General features: G+C 34.2%; 1 protein-coding gene across 37 annotated transcripts in view; it reads right to left on the bottom strand.

Annotated features, from left to right (window-relative positions):
- Nucleotides 1-12,090: 12,090 nt before the first annotated feature.
- The window catches only part of KIDINS220 (kinase D interacting substrate 220), a 122,975-nt gene continuing 110,129 nt past the window's right edge, over nt 12,091-24,936 (bottom strand). For 32 of the 37 annotated variants that reach the window (XM_058287923.2, XM_058287920.2, XM_058287917.2 and 29 more), the window contains 4 exons: nt 21,050-21,181; nt 20,214-20,312; nt 19,455-19,688; nt 15,134-18,115 (listed from right to left, as the gene is read on the bottom strand). In XM_058287923.2, coding sequence (XP_058143906.1) covers nt 16,853-18,115; nt 19,455-19,688; nt 20,214-20,312; nt 21,050-21,181 — 1,728 coding nt within the window. In that variant the 3' untranslated portion in view covers nt 15,134-16,852. Of the gene's footprint in view, nt 12,583-13,373; nt 13,431-15,133; nt 18,116-19,454; nt 19,689-20,213; nt 20,313-21,049; nt 21,182-24,936 lie in introns of those variants that run through there. The other 5 variants (XM_071211944.1, XM_071211945.1, XM_071211946.1 and 2 more) reach the window with 2 other exon arrangements.

Below are 24,936 nucleotides of genomic sequence, written 5' to 3'. Positions count from 1 at the left end.
CTCCCCTATGCAGGGAACACCCCTGCGTGGCACTGCACTCCTTGCGGCCATCAGCACTGCACATGGGCCAGCTCACCACATGGGTCAGGAGGCCCTGGGTTTGAACCCTGGACCTCCCATGTGGTAGGTGAATGCTCTATCAGTTGAGCCAAGTCCGCTTCCTGAGCAGGGTTTTAAACATAACAAATTGTTCAATAAAAGAAGCAATGTGTGTGTGGGGTGGGGGTCGGGATAATATGTGAATCCCCTATATTTTTTATGTGACTTTTTGGTAACCTAAAACTTATTTGGAAATAATGTTTTAAAAAAAGAAGACACCAGGGAACATACAGAAGAAATTGTAAACACACATAAAAATAGATCTTATAGTAAAGAAAGGCACAATGCAGAAAATTTTTTTTGGTTTTGAGTTTGAAGAGGTTTTAGATTACAGAAAATTTACAGCTATGGCAGGGGAAGGTCACTGGTTCATGGTGTTGGTGGTGGGTGAATGTGTGGGGAAGGGTGTACCTGGAACATGCCTCTAAGGAATATGAATGTGTTCATGTGGTTATGGGGTGTTATCTTAGTGGGTGGAGACCCACACAATAACCAACAAAATATTAAATTCCCATCCTGGGGAGTCCTGCCATGTTTTCTAATAGAGTGGAAAGACTCTCTAGAGTGCATAACAATATCTAATAAAAGAAGACCAACAAATATGTCAAGTCCTTAATATTAATGCTCATACTTATGAACCTTATTCTTGTAAAATTGAAATGTAGCCTAATAACATCTATTGCCTGAGAGTTACCTCTTAAAAACCTTCTTATTACTCAAATGTGGCTTTTCTCTAAGTCAAACTCAACATTTAAATTCACCACCTTCCCCCCAGCATGAGACATGACTCCCAGGGATGAACCTCCCAGGCACTGAGGGATTATTACCAAGTACAAATAGTGATGCGTTTAGAAAATAGCATGATCAAAGGGGGAAATACTAAATACAAGAGAGTTTTTATGTCTAAGAGATATCAAAGTGAGTTGGGAGGCATTCCAGAGGTTACACTTATACATGTCTCAGGAGGATGTCACTGACCACCACACTAAATATAGCCTCAAAAGGGGTGCTCCCAAGGACTCTAGAGACATCCAGACACTGTAGGCAAGGCACACAACCCAGTGAAATCAGCACCCTTTTGGGGATTTTACCGTGGAATATATGTTAACAATTTTCCCAATGTAGCAGAGTTAGAATCATTTATGATTTCCCTACACATGACTCTTCTACCCCTTTTATTTGATCCTTAATTAGTACTATACCTATTAAATATATGTCTCAGAGACTTAAATCTTCAGTCTGTTCACATCTAGTTGAGGCTTGAATCTCAGCAGATTTGCAGCTAATATCAACTGTCCATTTCATAGGAATTTCCAAGGACAACTAATGAAAGGATGATGATGGACAGTGCCCATCCCACAAAACAGAGAGTGTCTACAACTACAAGCAAGACAGTTCCATCCATCTGCTCCATAAGTTCCCTCTCAATCTGGAGTGGGCATCACAATCCCAAAGTCATCAAGATCCAGGAATGAACAAACATAAGGGAGAAATTCAACAATGGATCAAAGTAGACAATATTATTGTAGTAATGGAAGAACTTGTAACATTGATATAAAGATAGTAGTTACCAGACGTTCTGAAGAGAGGGGGAGAGAAGAATAGTTAGAACATGGGGCAATTTTGGAACATTGGAATTGTTCTGCATGACAGGGCAATGACAGATACAGGCCATTATACATTTTGTCAAAACCTATAAAATTGTACAGTGCAAAGTGTAAACCATAATGTAAACTATAGACCACAGTTAGTAGCGATGCTTCAATATTTGTTCATCAATTGTAACAAATGTACCACACTAATGAAAGATGTTATTAATAGAAGAAAATGTGAGGGGGGGTATATTTTTTATGTAACTTTTCTATACTCTAAAACCTCTTTAAAATAAAGTTAAAAAATACTATACAGAAATAAGATAAAAGAAGCAAGTCAAAGATCAATACTAACAGGGTGATTTTACATACATCAGGATCAAAACCAGGTAATATTGTTCAAGGATACATATATAAATGGTAAAACCATAAAGAAAATCAAGGGAATGATTATCACAAAAGTCAAGATAATGATTCCTCTTAGAGGGAAGGGAGGCATACAGGAGGTTTCTAAGATGCTGACAATTTCTATTTCTTAACCTTGCTGTGGTTACATCAATGTTTGTTTTATTATTTTTAAACTGTATATGTTCTTTTAAAATATTTTTTTCTGTAAGTTGATGAATTTTACAAAAAAGAAGCAAAAAAGGCATTCTGGGCAGAAAAAAAAAGTTGAGTAGAAATAGAAAGTCTTGAAATTTCATAGTATGTAAGGAGGATTTCCAGAAGTTTGGTTTGTTGAAGGTAAAGTACAAAAATGGTGAGAGGCAAAGTTGCAGAGCCAGGCAGAGGCTGGATCACACAGGGCTTGAACTTGAAGGGTACTGGAAACCATTGAAGGAGTTTAGTTGGGAGGGTAATACAGTAAGATTTTTCTTTTAGTGCCTACTTATGTCGAGACTGAAGGATAGATTTGAGGGAGGCAAAATTGAACTTAGGGTAAATTTGTTAGTTGCAAGATAATGAGGGACTGAACAGGTACAAGTAAATTAGGGATGAAAAAGCAGACATGAAGAAATCTTAAGAGGAAAAATTGTCTGGAGTTGGTGATGGACTAGGTGGGAGTTGGGGGTAAAGGAGAAAGGGGACTCAAGGTTGACATTCAGTTTTGTGCCTTGGGTGAGTGGGTCGAGGGATTCATAAAGGATAGGCAGGGATAGTGGATTTGGAGGCTCAATGAATAGAGCATCCACCTACCACATGAGAGGTTCAAGGTTCAAACCCACGGCCTCCTGACCCATGTGGTGAACCTGGCCTATGTGCAGTGATGATGCGCACAAGGAGTGCTGGACCATACAGGGATGTCCCCTGCACAGGGGAGCCCCACGTGCAAGAAGTGCTCCCCATAAGGAGAGCCACCCAGTGCAAAAAAAGTGCAGACAGCCCAGGAGTGGGGCCGCACTCACAGAGAGCTGACACAGCAAGATGACAAGACAAAAAGAGACGTAGTTTCCCAGTGCTGCTGACAAGAATATAAGCGGACACAGAAGAACACACAGCAAATGGACACAGCGCAGACAACTGGGGGGAGAGGGGAAGGAGAGAAATAAATAGAAAATACATCTTTAAAAAGAACTACTGCTACATTCCCCTACTCTGTGTGTGCTGTCAACCCACACACCTGCACCCCCAATATTCACTAAGGGCTCTATGAGTCTTAAGTCAACTTCTCTTAAGTACCATCCACATGGATGTAAGCAGAGGCTTACCGATTGTGGATTTTGTAGGAGCAGGCCTTTCAAAACAGCCAAGTTGAAAAAACCTGTTCCTGAGGGGACCTCACAGCTCATGAAGGCACTCTACATCAGTGAACAGAGATGGCAGAGGTCCAGTTGCACCGTGAGCCTTGTCATACACTTCCTCAACAAGTTTGCTAGACACAGGCATGCAGGTTTTCTTGTTCTATGCCATATTATACAAGTGGGGGAGAAGTGAGGATCTAGGTAAAATAATTGGCAAATAGTGGTAATCTCCCTCCTTTCCATTTTTACATTTTATATTTTTCACTTTTGTAATTGCATTGACTAGAATTTTCTAAACAATGTTAAATAATAGTGTGGCTAGTGGGTCTCCTTGTTTTGTTTCTGACTTAGTGGGACTATTTTCATGCTTTTGGTATGAAAAGTTAGCCAAGCACACACTTTTTCCAATTGTTTTCACTGGACTCTGTCATAAATCAGGTGACTATATATGTGTACATTGGATTTTTAACTTGCTATTTCATTCCATTGGCTTACATGTCTATTCTTGAACCAGTGCTACACTGTTTTAATTACTGTAACTTATATTAAGTGTTAATATCTGGTAGTGCAAATCTTTCAACATTTTTCTTCTTCAATATTATTTTTGTTGATGGTGATCCTTTGCATTTCCAGACAATTTTTTAAATTAATTTTAGGAGGTACCAGGGATTGAACATGGGACTTCGTACATGGGAAGCAGGCGTTTAACCACTTGAGCTACATCTGCTCCCTCCATAGACATTTAAAAGTTGTTTGTCAACTTTCATAAAAATTCCTGCCAGGATTTTGAATCAGATTGCATTGAATTTATAGATTAATTTGAGGAGGAACAAATCTTTGCAATATTGTGTCTTCCAAATGATAAACATGGTATATACCTCCATTTAATGAAGGTCTTCTTTCTCCTGGAATTGTTTTATAATTTTTATTGTGGAGCTTTTGCACTTCTTTCATTATATTTGTTCTTTCATTTTACTTGATTCTATTTAAATTTTTCCTTTCCTAATTTTGTTGTTCATATATATAAATATAACTTATTTTTATTTATCTTTGTATCCTGTATTCAGGAACTGTTTTAGTTTCCCAATGCTTTAAATAAATACCAAACAATGGATTGGCTTAACCAATAGGAATTTATTGGCTCATTGTTTTGAGACTAGGAGAAGCATCAGCAAGGTGACATTTTTTTCTTGAAGACTGTGGCATTCTGGGGCTGGGTGCTTGTGATCCCTGGTCCTTAGCTTTTCTGTCACATGGCAATGCATGTGGCACTACCTTTTCTTTTCTCTTCTAGGCTCTGCTGACTTCTGGCTAGCTGCTCCTCCATGTGGCTTTCTCTTTCCCCATCCAATTTCCTTTGTTTATAATGACTTTAACCATATTGAATTAAAGCCCACCCTGATTCGGTTTGGGCACACCTTAATTAATAACAACTTCAAGGGTACTTTTACAATGGGATCACACCTATAGGACCAGGAGTTGGGACCTGAATTTGTCTTTCATGGGGGCATGATTCAATCCTCAATAAGAACCATGTTAAATTCGCTTAAATTCTAATACTTAATTGATAGACATTGTTATGTTGTACAAAATTATGTCATTACCAAATGGCAGTTTTATTTCCTTCTTTCCAATTCTTTTACCTGTAATTATTTCCTGTCCTTATGAGGCACATTAGGATCTCATACAATATAATAAAGAAGTGACTAAATAGACATCCACATGTCATCCTCAATTTCAGGGAGAAAATTTTCAGTATTTCATCAATAAGTATGACATTTAATATAGGTTTATTGTAGGTATGTTTTATCAAACTAAGGCAGCTTGCATCTATTCTCAATTTGCTGTTTTATTATTAATGGATGCTGATTTTTATCAAATAAGATGATCATATGGACTTTCTCCTTTATTGGGTTACTGTGGTGAAATACATTAATAGATTAATGAATGCTAAACAAACCTTGTATTCCTGGAATAAACTCAACTTGACTGTGATGTATTATCACTGAATTGTTTGATAATGCTTTGTTTAGGATGTCTGTGTTTGTGTATGTTCTGGAGAGAGAATGCCTTTCCTGTGGCATCCTTGTCAGTGTTAGTAACAAGTTTATACTGACCTTATAAAAAGAGTTGGAAAGTGTTCTTTCTGTTTTCTGCAAGAATTTAAGATTGGTATTCTTTATTCCTTGATTATTTGGAAGAATTTACAGGTAAAGACATTTGAACTTGGGTGTGTGCATGTGTGTGTGTGTATGAGTAGGATTTTATTTATAGATGCAGCTTTTTAAAGTTTTGTAGGTTTACCTGGATTTTCTTTATCAGCTTTGGTAAGTTAAGTTTTTCAAGGAATTTGGCCATTTTATCTACTTTTTCAAATCTATTGACAAAAATTCTTTTAATAATTTCTGTAGGATCTGTATTTTAATCCTGACATTATAATGTGTTTTCTCTCTTGCTTCTTTACATCTTGGTAGGGGTTTTATCAACTTTTATTAATCTTTTCAAAAAAATTTTTGAATTTTTATTTCTATTTCATTGATTTTTTTCTTATCTTTAGTACTATTTCCTTCTATTTATTTTAAACTTAATCCATTAATCTTATTGTAACCTCTTGATATAGATATTTGGATGATTGATTTCTAATCTTTCTTCTTCTCCCACAGGTATGTTATATTTTCACCATCATTCATTTCAAAATTTTCTTATTTCTACTGGCTTTTTCTTGACTTACAGAGTATTGAGAAGTGTTTTCATTAATTTTATAACACACAGGGACTTTCTAATTTTCTGTTATTGATTTTTAGCTTGATTTCTTCTTTAATCATTTTTCAATATTTTGAAATTTATTGAGACTAGATTTATAACCTAGCTTGTGGTCTATTTTCACTCAAATATAATAGTAGTCACTTTAAATATAAATGGCCTAAATAATAAAAATTAAAATTGGAGGGCTGGATAAAAAATTATATTCAAAGTATATGTTAAACATAATAAACAGAAAGGTTGAAAGTAAAAAGATGAAAAAAGATAGGCCATGCCAATATTATTAATAGTTTAAAAAAAAAGGTGTTATAGCTATACATGTTCTATGTATCCTTGGAATATATATTCTGTTGCTGTTGGGTGTGTGCTATTGTTGGGGAGTGGTATATATAAATATGTATGTCATTGGTTTGTTAATCACATTGATCAACTATTTTATGTCCTTACTGATTTTATACCTGCTTGTTCCATCAATTACTGAGAGTTAAAATCTCCCACAATGATTGTGAATTTGCTTATTTCTCTTTTTACTTTTGTTAGTTTTGCTTTATATATTTTGAGGCTATGTTATAGGATGACTACAGATTCATGAGATTTATATTTTCCTGTTAAATTGGCTTTTTAAAGTCGTCATTAGATATTCCTTTTATCTCTAGCAGTACTTCTCGCTTAAAGTCTATTTTGTCAGATATTTGTATACTCATAACAAGTTTTTTGGGTTAGTGTTGGCATGGCATATCTTTTCCAACTTTTCACTTTTGACCTTTCTGTCTTATTATCTATATTTTGTAAGAAGAATACAGTTTTAAAATCTAGTCTACCAATTTTAGCTTTTAAATTATTTAGGCTATTTATATTTAAAGTAACTACTAACATATTTGAGTAAATATCACCATCTAATTATATAACCCATTTCTTCTTTATTCTTTTTTCTTTCTTGCCTTTTTTTTCAGATTAAGTAAGTTTGTCATGCCATCCTCCTTCATCCTTAAAATTTTATATTCTAAAAACTATTATTTAGTGGTTACTCTAGAGCAGAGTTTCTCAACTTTGGCATTTGGACTAAATAATTCTTAGTTGTAGGGGACTATACTGGGCTTTAAAGGATGTTTAGCAGCAGGCTAGGTCTTTACACACAAGATGCCAACAGCAAACCCCCAGTTATGATCATCAAAAATGTCTCGAGGCTCTTCCCCTAAGTCGCCTGAGGTGATCTCTGAAAATGGCTCGCTATTCCCTTAACCCAGAAACCCCACAAAATAACACCCAAGAAACTGCCCAGGCCATCAGGGGTATGCGTATTCAAAAAGCCACCAAATATCTGAAAGATGTCACTTTACAGAAGCAATGTGTTGTCATTCCATCATTATAATGGTAGATGTGCCCAGGCCAAACAGTGGGGCTGGACACAGGGCTGGTGGCCCAAAAAGAGTGCTGAATTTTTGTTACATATGCTTAAAAATGCAGAGATTAATGCTGAACTTGAGGGTTTAGATGTGGATTCTCTGGTCACTGAGTACAAGCAGGTGAACAAAGCCCCCAAGATGCGCCGGCGTACTTAGAGAGCTCATGGTTGGATTAACCAATACATGAGCTCCACCTGCCACACTGAGATGATCCTTACTGAAAAAGAACAAATTGTTCCTAAACTAGAAGAGGAAGTTGCACAGAAAAAAAAGATATCCCAGAAGAAACTGCAGAAACAAAAACTCAGGAATAACGCCAGCACACAATAAATGCAAATAAAAGCCAAAAAAAAATTCTCCAGATTCTGGTAAATGTCATATGGGGAGTAAAATCACCTCCAGTTGAGAACCACTGATCTAGAGATTATATTTATATTGACTTATTACAGTTTATCTTAAATTAGTATTTGTACTAGTTATCAGATAAACGAAGAAACTTGAAACACTTCAAATCCTTTTACCCTACCTCTTGCTATTTGTACTATAGTTATTATGTATTTTAATGGCAAAGCATTATTATTATTGTTTCAAGAAGCTGATATTATTTAGGTTTACTCATATATTAACCCTCTCTGGTGGTCTTCATTTATTCTCTCATTATAATGTTCCATTTGGGACTTCTTTTTTTATCTGTTGGAAGAATTCCCTTTACTATTTCTGTTAGTGCAAGTCTGCTGTGACAAATACCAAGTTTTGTTTGTCTGAAATCATTTTTATTTAGCCTTAATATTGTTACTTTTATAATTCTAGGTTGGCATTTTCCCCAGCATGTTAAAAGTGTCAACCTATTGTTTTCAGACTTTCATAATTTCTGTTGAAAAGTCTAAAATGTTCAAAGTTGCTGCTCCTGTGAATATAATGTATCTTTTTCTTAGTTACTTTAATATTTTATATTTTACTTTTATAAGCAGTTTTAAGTGATTTATCACAATGTGATTTTATTTAAATGAAAATCACAAGGTGTGATTTTCAATGTTTTTGAGTTTTAGAATTTATGTCACTCAACAGTTTGGGGAAATTCTCTTTCAGTATTTCATCAAATATTGCTTCTTTCCTGTTCTCTCTCTCCTCTCCTACTGGTATTACAATTACATATATTTTATTTAAAAAATTTTTATTTTAATTTAAAAAACCTTGTATATGCGAAGCAGGCATTCAACCACTGAGCCACACCTGCTCCCCTACAGTTACATATATTTTTAAACCTTATACAATGTCCCATTCTTTTCTGCACTTTCCATTCTTTTTTCCCTCTTTGTACTTTATTTTTACCTTGTTGCATCATTGTCTTTTTGGTGCATCACTTCGCAGCACCATGCAGATATAGGGTGCCTTTTTTTTTTTAAACCAGAAGATCCTGGGGGTTGAACCTGGGTCCTCCATATGGTAAAAGGGAGCTCAATTACTTGAGCCAGAACCAATTCCCCTTCTGTGCACTTTAATATGGATATATTCTAATAATCTATATTTTCAGTTCGCTAATCTTCTATTCTGCTTTACTACTATAGCTATTTATCTAACTCATAATTTCACTTGTTAATTTTATTTTTCCTATAGAGATCAGGTTTTTTAAAAAGAAATTCTCCTTTTCCTATGTTTTCTTAAACATATTATTTATAGCTATTTTAAAGTCCCTCTTTGGTAATTCAGTATCTGGAACACTTGAGGATCTGTTCCTATTTTTTTTTGCCTCTTGGATTTGGTCCTATTTATTTCAACACCTGATAATTTTGATTGCTGGCATTGTGTATAAAACATTGTAGAAGATCTAGAGCATGTAATTTTCTCTCAAAGAGGATTTTATTTTCCTTTGGCAGGCAGGCCTATCCCATCTAGTTTAGGCAGCCAAAGAAAACTGACCAGCCAACTGTCCATATTTCCCTTCTTTAATTTACGAACTACAGTCAGTTGATCCATGGGGAGGGCATTTTTTTTTCAAAATTTACTTAACCTGTGTCTGTTTTTTACTTATAAATTGAAGATAGTAACTACTTCCTAAGGTTGTTGTGAATATTAAATTAGCTAATACATGTAGAGGTCTTAGAACATGGTTAGACTCATATTTGTTCAATAAATGTAAGTTATTTTACTATAAAAAATTCATAATACCTTATCCAAAATGAATATAGGATAAGGAATAACCAATTAAACAAATATTCAACAAAAAATGTGGTATATTTTTGGATCCGATGAATATAAATCATCACCAGCCCATTAATATTACTAAAGATACTACTCAACAGGAACATGGCATATATTAAAATATCATATTTCATCAAATCCAAGCATAACACCATTAATTGTAGGATGTGTCATTATTTTAGGAACTATTGAGGAAAAATAATTGCCATTAATTCTATATAAGACACATTCCAATATTTCAGATAAGTTAAAATGTGAAAAAATGTCCATCTTAGAATTGATGAAATACTGGTACAGAAAACTGAAAAGTGGTCAGTAGAATTAGATTACAGAAGAGTTTGTTTAAAAACAAAACTGCAGATATGGAGCCAATTTTCCTATTGGCTCCTAGGTGGGGAGCTTTATTTCTGGGATAGGAGTGGCAGAGGAGGTTTTATGTTCTCCTTGACTACCACTGCTGCTTCTGTCATGGACAAGGGCATGCACTGTGGGTGGGACCCATGAACCACATCCTGCCACATCTCCCAATAAAAGAAAAGCAGTCAAGAACCTCTGTTGCCATTGTTCCAGGGGAAAACTGTCTATAGAACTGGTAGCAACAGAAAACCTACATTTTAAATATTTATAATAAAATCAGATAGATTCTGGGTGGGTTTGATAGTCTAAGAATTCTTTAGGGAAAAAAAGGATTATGGGAAGAGTGGTGAAATTTTTTTCTTTACCCCCACACCCCCCTCCCTTCTTACCCTGCTCAATTCTCCCTGCAGTCGGCTCCACTTTAGAAATGTGTTCACTTTCTCAGATGTATGCTAAGAGCCAACCTATTGAAAACTACTTTCGCCTAAAGCTTCTTCTAGGTTAAGTGTTAGGATGTTAACAGTACCCAAATGAAAACTGCATATAAAATAAAAGTTAAAAGAGATGTCAACAAAAAGAACTTTTGTTAGAATTTAAAACAAGACGGGTCACAGGGTTTACTCTGCAAATTATAACCTTTGTCAAGTATAAAAGTGGCAGATTTCTGTGTGCTCACCAAAATCCATTTCCAATTTCTCCAAGGCACACAGTTAAACTGAATTTCCCTGCTTCCCTTGCCATTCGGCCACTGGAATGTGGTGACAGTGATATAAACACCACTTTTCAGACCCAGCCAAGGAAAACTTATGTGTGATCCCCTATCCTCTCTCTTCCCGTGTACTGATCGCAGAGAATTAGACAGAGGACTCTAAAGCCTGAGGATGGCGAGGTCATGAGATGAAGGAGCCTGAGTCCCTTTATGTGAACTTAGGTAACACTGAACAGGTACATGAACAAGCAAATTTCAAATGTTTTAAGTCAAAGAGATTTTGGGATTGTTGTTACAGTGGTTAGCCTCCCTTGTCGTAATATAATAAAGATATTTTCAAACAACACATAATGGGCCATTCATACGTAAAATATTCACGACAGAATTCCAGTATAATAGAGGTATTTGAACAAGTTAAATTCATTTACTTGTTTATTCAAGATCAAACTTATCAGAGTGATGTACCTGAGACAGGGAAAGATAGCATTTAAAAGTAGTCATTGAAGATATTAACATTACTAAAAAGAAGGGCTATAGATAGGGTAAACCTACATATCAGGTTTTCTGGGATGGTTCTGATATTAAATATCCTCATTATAATTATATATCCTAATTTGGGGCTCAGAGAAAACAGGCTTACCATAGCTAAATTACACCTGAAGGGCTTAAAGAACACAAAAGTATATCCATGTACAATACACAGCCTAGCACTTTTAAAATTATATCAAGAGGGCTATAGATCTCTTCCCTCTGTGAGTTTTCAACAATTTTTGATATTATGGCTTGTAAGACTTCAGAAGTTACAAACAGAAAAGTTTATAGGGGTCAGACCCATAACAGGGTAGATATAAAGTGATAGAGAATAGTGGGGCCAGCAAGGAACTACAGTTCAAAAGCACCATGTAAAGGCATTCAAATTCAGTATTTTCAAGACACAGTATATGCCACTACAAAGCTATTTGTGGGAAGACTGCTGTTTGGCCCTCCTAGCTTAGATGTACATTATTCTCTAATTTAACAAGTATTTACTGAATGTCCCACTGACTATCTGAGATCTGGGATTTGTTTTAAAAACTGTCTTGAGGTTCTTTCCCATTCTAATACTCTATGGAATGATTTATGGTAAAACAGGAGGAATACATTGACAACCAGAAAAAAAATTAAGATACAAAATGTGAAAAGAACTCAGAAGACAAAGAGAGGGATAAGACACAAAGACATCAAAAAGAAAATAATTTATTTAAAAATAAAACATTTAATTTGCATTAAGTATAACAATATGCAGTCTACAAATTCTCAGAAACATGGCTAAAAAAGTCCAAGTGTCAGGAACTATAATTTTGAAAATAACAATTTAGCTTTCTATTAGACATCTGACCAAGAAGATATGAAATGTGAGGTTATGTCAAGCTTATTTACATGCTTTTTGCTATACATTTGGGTTTTACCCTAAAATTTCATAAAAGGAATACTTCATTAAAGCTAATTTAAAGTCTACAATTACTGAGAACAAAGAAAATTTGTACAAGTAAACGAATCTCTCTTCTCCAATCAACTGGCTGGCAGGATTACTGGAAAAGTAGTATCTTCTTTACCCCTCATATTTGGTGAGGAAGCCAACTGTGAGAAGTTAACCGAATTGTCAGCAGAAATGAGAAAGCAACGTTGCTTGGCTCTATGTGCAGGGTACTAAGATCTAGAGCCCTTCTTGCCTTGAAAGAAAATGAGGTAAATAAGTGCAAAATATATATTAAAATTAGAAAATGATAGTGGTTAATCAATCCTGTCTTATTTCAAACATCTTCTTAATTTGAACACTACAAGCAAAAAGTTCTATATTTAAAGTAAAATTTCATTTATTAAAGTTCTAATATTCAATTTGATATATTTCAAGTTTTGTTAAATCCTAGCAAAGTTAAGGGTTCCTAATACCTAACACTAGTGCAAATAATGCTGTCCAAAGTATATATAACTTAGGAAAATTAAGAACTTAGGTGTTGTTTTCTAATTTAGGTTGACATTCACTTCAGTTAGGTCGAATCATTGACATTTTTGTTGGCTTTTTAAAATATCCTGCTAATAGTTTGGAAATACTCTTTCTTCCTGACCTATCTTTTTATTTCTTATAAATTCTTTATTTTCCAAAATGCCTCAATGTGCTGAAAACTCAAGATAGTACTTTTTCTGTTCAAGAGGTTTTACTGCTCAAAGTTCCAGAAAGCCCTTATAGTAAAGTACTTCACTCATACCACAGACCTGTGGCACGACAGTCACCCTAGCACAGACTTGTGACACAACAGACTAGTAAACCAAGGGCTCTGGTTTACTAATAATTTTACTTAAAAAGCTTTGACCCTCTAGTTGTCAGTGGTTAATTTCTAGCAATCATTTTAGATATCTCTTACTTTATTTCTTAAAGCGGTAAGAATAAATTTTCTAACCACTGAGAAGTTTTCAACAGCTGTCTTAACTAAGAGACTCTTAAAATTAATTTTTCACATACCTTAGTTTAAACTGGATCTTCTGAATAGCTATCTATCTCAAGGGCAGCATTTTCTTCCTAGGCATGAAAGGGTTTAAAATTATATAAGATTTAAAATTCTCTAATCTGCCTCAACCAGGGATTCTCAACCTTTGCCAAATGATAAGCCATTAAAAGGCCATCCAGTCTGGCTCGCTGTTACATATAAATTTCTTTTTATTTTCAACTCATTTGTATAATTATGGCCTATCTTAAAAATCTGAAGAAGGGTTGGGTATACCACAACTTGGAGATTAAAAACACAGTTATATCAGACAAACCATTCAGGTCTATCATACCCCTACCTTCTACTCCAAGCCAAAATTGTCCCTGCCTCTCTATCTTTCCCTTTTGTCACGTGCCAAAGTAAGACTAGAAGAGAAGGTGGGGGATAAAATAACCTAGACATTCAGTCACTGCATAACTGAGAATTTCCCATGGAAATTAATTTTATTGCACTTTTCCTTTTCCCTGCTTATTTTCTCAGTATCACTTATCCATAAGGTAAAGGGGAACAGTGCCTTCTGTTCTCTTTTCCCGATAGCTCTGTAGATTTACTAAGGAGTTAGCCAGGATTTCAGGGATTTTATTAAACTCTTGAATATTTCTAAATAGGCTGAGAATTCCAGGTATAACCAAAAATTATGTGGTCTTAAAGCCTTTTAATGTTTTAGAGGAAAAAAGGATTTCATTTCATTCAAAATAAGTTTGCTAGCAGTTAGTATTTGTCAGACCAAAAAACCATGATTACAATATATTTTATGGCAGCATTATGATATACAAATGATTTAAAGAGTTCTCAAATTGAGAATTTTAGCAAATGAATTTCTAAAATTATCTAGCTAAGCAATTAAAATTATTCCAACCACTATATAAAACTCACAAAAGTAAAATATTACAAAGAGAACTTTTCTTGTTAATATTGAAACTGTTGGTTTACTTATGAATGCTTAAATTTCCCGGAATATGAGCACTGCTTCCTAAACATCCAGCACTGTGAAAATTCTATCAATTGAGAGTATCAAGAGCTTCCTTTCATTTCTAGTCCTCTCTTGCAGGAAGGCTATACACATAGGGTACCACTTCATACTTTCAAGGTGGATGAATCTGGCTTAATGTTATGCTACAATAATAGAACTATCTGTGGCTTAAAGTGCAAATGATTTATAAAATATAAGACTCTAAATGATGCAGATTTTAAGAGATTATCAAGATTAGAGCACCAATTTTCTTTTCTACCCATTTTCTCCCAGGTCTGAGAATTTCTGCATATGGGAGAATCAGATTGAGGTATGTATTATATAAATAGATACCCACTCATATACAGATTCAAAGGGATGATGGGGTGACACAATAATCCATCTGGTTTGATAGTTTATCAGTATGAAAAAAACAAACTTTTCCAGAACGTACATGTAATAATTGAATTGATATCCTTCTAGGATCTGGATAACATACTTCTTATAGCTATAAAAATGTACTGTGTAGAGTTGTGGTGTTGGGTAATATTTTTTCATGAAATAACCAATTAGGCACTGAGATTTAAGAGCCAAGTTCTTCCAAAAAGACTAGTGTGAGCAGTTCACAACTGTTAGGTCCTGCCACCTGATGGCTGCTCCATGAGCCCAAAGATGTTTAACAAATTTTAAGCACATGGCAAATACAAACACACAAGCTATTTTTAATTTTTAATCATAATGTGAATTATCATGGTTGTGAATAAAAATTCATGAGTCAGAACAGCATGCTGATTTCTTTATTATTTTCTGAATCTATTTGTACACAATACTCTAGTATTTAATTTCACGAACAGTATAAAGCATGTACTACAATGATATTAAGTTGCATCTACTCACCTAAAAAAGGAATAAAATACTGCCTCTGAAATAATTACTAATTATACAATGGTACAAACTAAGACACTATGAATATCAAAATGTTAACATTTCAATGTATAATGTTTATAACATCTTACCTTTTTTAAAAAATTGGCTAAAACATTTGTTAAACATCATGCAAATTAAACACTTTATGAAATGTTAAACTCAAACATCAAGGCAATGAAACATAGGAGAGCAACTATTTAGTGCAATGACTGGTCAAATAATTAATTCAGTATATTAATAGAAATCCATTGTTATAAACATCAAAAATGTAACACTAAATTAAGATAATTGCAAATCTAAAATCTCACCATCTACAATTCTATCTATGACTCAGGATATATACCAGAATTAATTCTACATTATAAGCTATGTTAAAGAGACAATATTTTCACTGCATGATGACTGGGTATATTTCTAGTCTACATAATACTTAAATGTTAGCATCCTCTTAATTCAGCTAACAATAAATGGAAAGCATAAAATTTTATAGTCACACCAGTTATCTTTTTAAGTTTGATTTGTTAAGTTTTTTATCTTTTTTAAGGAAGTATTTCCTTTCTTATGCTCTGTCCGCCCCTCCCCCCTCAGTTAACATGCTGATTTCAATACCTCGGCATAGAAAGAAATTATTTAGTTTTACCTAATTAAATATTTCCTTAAATTGCCATTGACCTTTTTCAATGAAATTATTTCCTCATTTATTCCACAAATATTAGTGCTTATTATCCACCTCTCCCTGACTCTCGAGAGAAACAATTTATGTTTTTGTCCTTCATTACTAAGCCCACACACAAAAAAGTTGGAGACACAATTTAAAACAGCCCCAGAGCAGACCAGGGTGGGTTCTTTGGCACTAATAGATTGTGGGAAAAGCCAGGTCTGAGTTTTTGAGAAATCATCTGTATAATATTGAGGTTACTGGTCTCTCTTCCTAGTAGGTCTCCACTTTGGGGACAGTTGGTTCACTTAACAATTTTGAAAGTCCTCTTTATTACATATTTTCTACTTAGTATTTAAGACCACTCTGATAATCAGTATAGAACACTCATTCTTAATTTACTGAATATTCATATTTTGTCTCTGGGCTATTCACAATCTGTTTTAAATTCTCATCTAAATAGATTAAACCCCTTAAAAACAAAATTTGCTTCTGGTATATTTAATACCATGTCTTCTACATAGCACACCCTCAAACATTTCATGAATGAATGTTCTACAAAAAGGGTCTCCAATTTTTATTTTCTTTGGTAAATTAAGCCCTTTAAATTTAATAAAATATTTCTGACCTATCTTTATTCTCAGATTTCTCAAAAAATTTTATGGGCCTATGTACCAATAAAAGATATAACAATACAAGTGAGTTTTTAAGCTTTGAATTACAAAGACAACGGAGGCTGATGAAACACTTTCTTATACTCTGCAGTGCTGTATATGTCACTCTCTTTTACTAAAGAACTTACTAATTATTTGTAAGTGAAATGTACCAAGATGGTGCCATGGATAACTTACTACAAAACCTGGGAAAATTGTGTCATAGGGGTATACTAACACTGCTCTACATTTTGCTTGTTTTTCTTAAAGGATGCTTTCTCTTTCTTCTCCAAAACCTGTACTATCAGAAGAAGCTACTGCATGAAGCTCTGAAGATTCTTTTGAGAGGGTTGTGTATCCTGAACGTTGGTTTCGTTTATGTGTCATGCTTTTCAGATTTTCGTTCTGAATAGCAGTTGGGTTGGAACTGGAACTAGGTCTCAAGATGACTTGTGATGTATCCCTAATTCCTTCCATTTCATCAAAATTTTGATTGGCTCTATTAGATGGAGCATTATTGTTGTTCAGAGTCACAGTACTAGGTGTTCGATTCAGATTGTAGGCTTTTGGGCATGTTGGCCAGTTTTCTTCAGGGCTGCTGGCTAGCAAACTACATTCAGAAGGGCTTTTCTTGTCTTCTGAACAAATGGACATACGAGCTATAATTGGATCTTGAAGGCCACTCAAGCTATGTGGTATTCCTCGTTTTCCACTGTGGCTATCATCTTCAAGTTCTATGAGATTTGCCTTTTCAAGCTGGGAATCATCAGCTGCGTCATTATGAAGAGAGTGATTGGGAGAACTTTCATTGGATCTCACTCCTGAATCAGAAGAATCCTTTTTGTCAAGGAGTGCATCTGATAAATACTCTTTTGCTTTAATGAAAGTTCTAATAGGCTCAGCACTGTGTTCTGGAGATTTTGATACTCTCTCTATTTTCCCCTCAGCCTTTTTGTCTTTATCATCTTTGAGCAGGGGAGTATTATCTGATTCTTCTGTCCCAGATTCATCTTCATCACTTGGAAGTTTTTGATAGCGCAGTCCACCTCCCTTAAGCTTTAAATCTGTCTGGAAGAGACTTGACCTTTCTGAGGATTTCTTGCCTAGGAGAAGCTTACTACCCGACTGATCAGATTTTTCATCTTCTTCAGTGATAGGATCCAGGGGTGAGGCATCATTAGTAGAAACCCCTGATGATGAATAATCTATAACATCTCCCCTCTTCATTAAAAATGACTTCCTTCCATCATCTTGCTTTGGTTCGGTATCCTTCCCTTTTTCTTGTTCTAAATTGGAATGAATGGAGCCCCCTGATGAACTCTGACCCATATAATATGTGCTATGTGGAGAAGATCTGCCACTAATTGTTGTAGAACCGGCACCCCCCTCTAACTGAGACATCTGAGCAATATATTCTCTATAGGCATCTCTATACTCGGCCTGCACCTTATCAGTAAGCTTTGAAATTTCAATACTGGAATCCTGGGAATTGAGACTTGAAAGACTTGGGGTTCTGCGAACTTGTGACTGTGAAGACAGAAAAAAATAATAATTTAAGATTTTCAATAAGCAAAATAATGGGCACAAAAAACCTCAACTTAAAAAATGTACACAGATGTACCCACAAAAGCTGTGAGCTTATAAATAATTCTACTGTTATTAGTAAACTTGATTTAAATTTTTATAAACTTAGGTTAGTGCTAATATTTAAAAGTTTAATTAAAGGTTATATTAACAAATAATGTTAACATTTGCTTTTTATAACTTCAAAGTTTTAACTTTTATTTAAGGTAAAAGTCACCTTCACTGGTAAAATAAAGACAGAAGACAAGAGTTAAGATATAGCTTAAGAACAAAATACTCAATTCTTCAACGTTATATTTTTAAAATTTTTTTCTCAACTTGTATGAAGGGAATTTTTGTTAAATTTCAATTCAATGGAAGATGATGTTCTTAAAATACAGAAAAAAAGTTTATAAAAGAATAGAGTATAATAGAATTCTTAAACTAATCAAGTTGATGATACAGAGAAAAAGCTAACAAAGAAAAAGTATTTTTATTAACAAACCAAACCAACCAAAAAATCCTTAAAAATGATAAACCGGCATGGTAGACTCCCTGCTCTCATGGAGCTATATTCCTCTGGAGAGGGAGAGCCAGTAAAATAAAGAAAAAAGTATGATATTTCAGAAATTGATAAGAACTATGACTAATAAAATGCTTTTCCTAAATATTGCTCCTTGCAGCTACTTACTAACTCCTCACTTGCCTTGCCTCTTTTTTCCCTAATTTATCTTATTTCTTAATCTTTCTTTACTCTTTTCTCATGTTTCTCTCACATTTTCTATTACTGCTCTTCACCTGTTCTTCCTCTTCTAATGAACATCCAAACAAAGGACTTAACCATATCTACCATCAGATAAGAAAAAGCAAACAAACATCCTTGAAGAATGTGTGTATGTACTAAAGACCGAATTATGGTGCTCAAAGTGATAATATGTGGCAAGGTTTCTAATAAATATATATTTTAGTCAGTGATTAAAAAACTGAACTTAAGAGAAAAAGTGAAAAACTGAATTTTCCTAGTCACCCTAATTTAAGTAGCTTGGATCCTATTTATTCTCAATGTCATTAACCTATTTTACTATCCTCAGAGTTCTTAGCAATTTCTGAAATATCGTTTTTCTTTATTTTCCTGATTCTACCTCTCCCAAAAGAATACTGTTCCTTAAGAGCAGGGAGTCCATCATCCTGTTCACTTAGGTAGTCAAGTATTTTTTGAATGACTGGATAAATGCACCAATATTTCGCAGTGAATTGCTGTCCTTATTCTTTAGCCATATGAAAATTAACATTTAATAAATACCTGCCAACTTAAATTACTGTGACGTGGGGCCCCTTCATCTATGCCAAGTGTATTCAGTTCCTCAAAGCTGAAGTTTAGTGTGTAGGGAGTTTGATTGGAAAGCTCTGTGTGAGGCAATTCATTGTGGGAAGAACGACGAGCAGATTCCCCATGAGGAACGGGGCCGCTGTTCTCAGTTAGTAAACGAGGGTCTTCAGGAATCACCTGGTTTTCTGCACTTCTCATTTCTAGTACCTTAACATCAGAAAACATGTCATTAATACCCACAGTGACAAGTCACATTTTAGAAGCTTTAGAAATAGCTTTAAAAATAAAACATTATAAAAGTGTCATGTAAATGAGAAAGCATACTTCCTTTAAGTGAATTTCTAGTGAATTAGCACTATATCAGTCTATCTTTTAACTAATACTAAAATAAGCAATGGAAATCATCATCATCATATATATACATTACACTTTTAATTTGACCTTTACCATCTAAAATTTAAAATTTTACTTGCAAATAAAACAAAATACAACAAGGGTGAAAGCAGGGGAATTGGTGGAGCTCTCTTCCCTATATTTCTGAATGAAATGCACAAAAGGCAAAGGTTGTCAAGTGTTGTCATGTATATTTTCCATAACACAGGGCTGTACATTAGTATAAATGCATTTAAATGGCTTTTAAAATATGAAAAAACAATTTAAACCAGTAATAATTAAACTGGCGCTTCATGTTACAATGTTGTAAATAATTTTATCAATATAAAAAAATCTTACTGTGCTTCTAAAAAGATGCCAGTCTCCAAAATTCATATTCATCTCTTTCTTCAGTTCGTCAATATTACACTGAGCTAAGACACGACCATTTATATTTGCCTGGGTAAAAATAAAAATACATATAAATAAAAACAAAATGTGAATTATTCTGAATTACAAGTGATTAAAGAGAACATTCATATTTAAGTTTAATAAAGTCATTAGAGACTAGAAAAGACTGACCTAAAAAGGTTATCATTCCATGTAATAATTTAATAAGCAAGCTGAATTTGAACAACATAAGCCACCCCACACTTTCCCAAGTACTGTAGGTATTTTAAAAAAAAACAACAAATCACTATTTGGGAATCAACCCTGGAGCTAATCTTTTCGAATGTTTCCAAAACTACTCACCATATAGTGAGAAACTCCAAAATTGCTAGTTTTTCTCCTCTAATCTTAAGTAGTACAAATAAATACTACAATCAAAGAAAACATAACATACAAGAGTCTTCAAATGTTCTGTGTTCCATATTGGAAAGATGAGGTATTATCTAACTAAATGTGAAATCCCTTAAAGCTCTGGATTTTCATCAATGCATTTTTTTACTTATATAGGTCATTTTCTTTTTAATATCATTGTAATATAGCTGCTTTATTTTCTTTTACTTTTGAAAAAAAAAGGGAAACAGCAATTTTAGAATACAAAATAGTAAGAATTATGTTTCCATTTAGAGCTTTCCTCTTTCAACAGAAAACCCATCTTTGAAGCTCAATATAAAGTCACACACTTTCCACAAAGTTCTGTCTTCCACACTCTTAACCCTATTATAGTTAGTGTGTAAATGTGTTATCACCTTTTTGATTGTTGCACAATACTGAGGCAGCATACTCTGGTCCAGTCCCTCTATTTGTTTCAGTTTCTCACATACTGCATCAACATTCATTGAATTCAGTAATATTATCGGGCCTGTGGCAGGGCCTGATCCCTAGATAAGGTGGGGGAAAAGACATGTTTGAATAGCATTTAATGCCTGTTATATGAGGTGACATCACAGAAAAACTCATTAAGTTTTACTATGAAGCACTCCGATTAGGAACAAATTTTCAAATTAATGTAAAAACAATGAATGATTGTAATATGGTATGGAAATACCATTAGTGGACAGAGGAGTTAGCTACTGTTATACCTTAACGAGCAGTATTTATTATAGCAGATGCAGCCTGATCAAAACCAACTTTCTATGAAAATGGAATCAAACATTCCAAGAAACCAAGTCTAAATAAGCTCCTCAAATGTTTACAGCCTAGGCCCAAGAGAGAAAGATGCTGCCTTTTATAAGTGGAAAGATAGGGGTTTTAAAAAAAAGAAACAAAGAGGGAAATTACTGAGGCCTATATTATAAAAATACAATAAAAGTCCTTGGAATTTTTAAAATGTCCATATTAAACAGCTCTAAACGTCTCTACAGACTACTTCAATAGTCTGTAATTCCTGACGTTTTCAGATCTTGATCATATTTTCTATCCAAGAGATCAAAAACTTCTCAAGAATCTATACAATCATGAAAATACAAACCAATATTACTACTCCTTAATACATGTAAAAGTAAATATAATCCATTAAAGGGAAACAGACTTTGGCCCAGCGGTTAGGGCGTCCGTCTACCATATGGGAGGTCCGCGGTTCAAACCCCGGGCCTCCTTGACCCGTGTGGAGCTGGCCATGCGCAGTGCTGATGCGCACAAGGAGTGCCGTGCCACGCAAGGGTGTCCCCCACGTGGGGGAGCCCCACGCGCAAGGAGTGCGCCCATGAGGAGAGCCGCCCAGCGTGAAAAGAAAGAGCAGCCTGCCCAGGAATGGCGCCGCCCACACTTCCCATGCCGCCACACTTCCCGTGCCGCTGACGACAACAGAAGCGGACAAAGAAACAAGACGCAGCAAATAGACACCAAGAACAGACAACTAGGGGAGGGGGGGAAATTAAATAAATAAATAAATCTTTTAAAAATATATATATATAATCCATTAAAATCTGTTCTCAAAAATTGGTTCTTATTCAAAAGAAAATAATAAATAATTCTAGTATTTGTTTAGAAGAATAACATTTCTGACTGTGGTGACATACTAAAAAAGTATATGCCAGTGGGTCAATTACACATGAATCTGAACTGCAGATGTGGATACTGAGGTCTAGAGAGGTTAAGGTATGATTTCAAAGTCATAGAATTAATAGCTGTTTAGTGATAGATTTGGACTAGAACAACTAATATATCAGGTCTTACAACTTATTTTCTTTGCTCCAACTGTCTGTTTTGGGAGAAGTTATAGAAACTCTAACCACAATAAAGAAAATACAAACCAACTTATATGGAAGATAACGTTCCAAACATTCTGTCCTGTTTACCATCCAATCTAAAAATGTTAAATAAAATTTATCATATCCCGAGGATGTGCAAATTGATAACAGATATTTTCTAGTGCCTCTTTCATCATTATCGGGACAAAGGTAGATTATAACACAGCCCAAACTGCCGGTTAGCTAGTTGTTAAACATTATCTAGCATAATACTTTTTACTAGTTGATACATAAATATACACACATAGTATACATACAACATATATCTCTATTACATATAAATAAATACAGCTAAAGTTAGGGAATGACACCATGCTGAACAGACACTTGGGGTAGTAACTTTATGAAAGTTAGGAAGTTTATAAGTATTACACAGGTCCATAAAAGTTTGGAAATTAATGACCTGAAATATATTGCATCAAACATTTTTAAATACCAATTTAAAATTTGCCATATATTAAATGGGCCAGGGTCCATTTGCTTCAAAATACTAACAGGAAAACACTAGTCTTTCCATAGTGTTCATATTTTATTTAATTTTATCATTTCAGGCTCTTACTAGAGTCATATATCTCATTTACATAAAAAAGATTAAAATATTACTTTAAATTTCTTGTATGATCTACAGAACTGCAAAGGTTAAAGAATGAAAACTCTGATTAGGTTTATTTAAATTTGTTCTCCTTATTAACATCATTTTATTCTTTTTACATAACCTAACAAAATTTTATCAATAGCGTTACCTTTTGATGTAATAATGAATTACACATATCAAACACACAGAAAGTACTTTTTGCAGGTATAGTAATTCATTCAGGATATAATATTAGTGATTTGACAGAGTTAGAGGCAAGCTAAAAATTGCTGACTTTCACCCAGGGAATACTTTTTTCCAGAGAGAGAGATGATTGTTTAATTTCTGGACTAGAATAGAAGCATTCCCTTACCTCTGTATACACTTCCAATAGCTTTAGTTTGCAAATGCATAGTTAAGAAGCAATCAAAAATATTGTGCACACATGGTTATAACTGATAAATAAATGAAAAAGGTATAAGATCCTTTATATGAAAAGTTAACACTAATATATCTGAAAACAACATAACCCCATGATTAAGTAAAACCTGGAAAGGTACTATGTTCGTAAAAACATAAAACTTTAAAACAATCAAGAGGATTCATTTTTCTTTAATTATTTTTCCAGCATTAGTCAATATTGTTCCCACTTTCTAGAACCATCATCTTTTCCCTTGAAGTGATGACTTATTTTCTCCCAGCAATTTCTAAATGGCTCACATTGCCAGCTATCTTGCTCGGTTTAATTGATTCATTTCTTTTGAGATGCTATATATCTTTCCTTTAAGTCACTCCTTCTATTTAGCTGAAAATGTAATAGAAGTGATCATAGTATGACCTACCCCTTTGTAAAAATGCTGATGGTTTACATTCAAAATAAATCTCTTTTCATAATCATATTTCCTGCCTGCATGCTCATAGCCAGTAATCAAAGTGTTAACGAACCACTATTACAAACATTTTAAACACTGTATTTTTAATAACCATACTTAAAAATTTTTTTTCTTCTTCTTCTCAAAAACAAATTTATTGAGACACATTTCACCCACCATACAATTAACGACTTAAAGGGTACAATTCAATGGTTTTTAGTAAATTTACAGATATGGGCAACCATTACCACAATCAACTTTAGAATATTTTCATTAACCCTTTGCCAGTCAACTGGCATTTCCGCCAACACACATATACCCACCCCCTGGCAACCACTCATCTATTTTCTGTCTTTATGGATTTTCCTCTTTTGGACATTTCATAAGAATGGAATCATACAATTCTGGACTTCTGTGACTTTTTTTTTCTTTCACTTAGAATGTTTTCATGTTTCATGTCATAGTATGTACTGGTACTAAATTCCTCAACTGTGAAATAACATCTTTTAAATGATCATTAATTATGTATCTCAAGTGCTTTTATTCTTCAACCTGTGTCCTCTCTCTGGGTACATTTATACTTGTTTACATGTCTGGTTCAAAACCACAAAAGAAAAATTTGATCAACAAAATAATGACAGTACTGGATTATACTCCATAGAATAAAATAAATATCCAAGTATAGTGAACCCTGTTATGGACAATGAATGTGGTTAATAGTTCAAATATAAGAACGTTCTTCCAAGAGCTAGAACAATTGTACATCACTATTACAATATGTTAATAATGGGGTGGTAAATGGGAAAAATACACCTAATGCAAACTATGGACTAGAATTCACAGTAATACTTTAATATTCTTGCATCAATTGTAGCAAGGGTACTACACTACCAGGGATGACGGGTTATAAAGGGTATGGAGTTTTTCTTTTCGAAGCA

This window comes from Dasypus novemcinctus, chromosome 25, assembly GCF_030445035.2.
Source record: "Dasypus novemcinctus isolate mDasNov1 chromosome 25, mDasNov1.1.hap2, whole genome shotgun sequence".
NCBI classification, from domain to species: Eukaryota; Metazoa; Chordata; class Mammalia; order Cingulata; family Dasypodidae; genus Dasypus; species Dasypus novemcinctus.
This window is presented reverse-complemented; position numbering and strand designations above follow the sequence as displayed.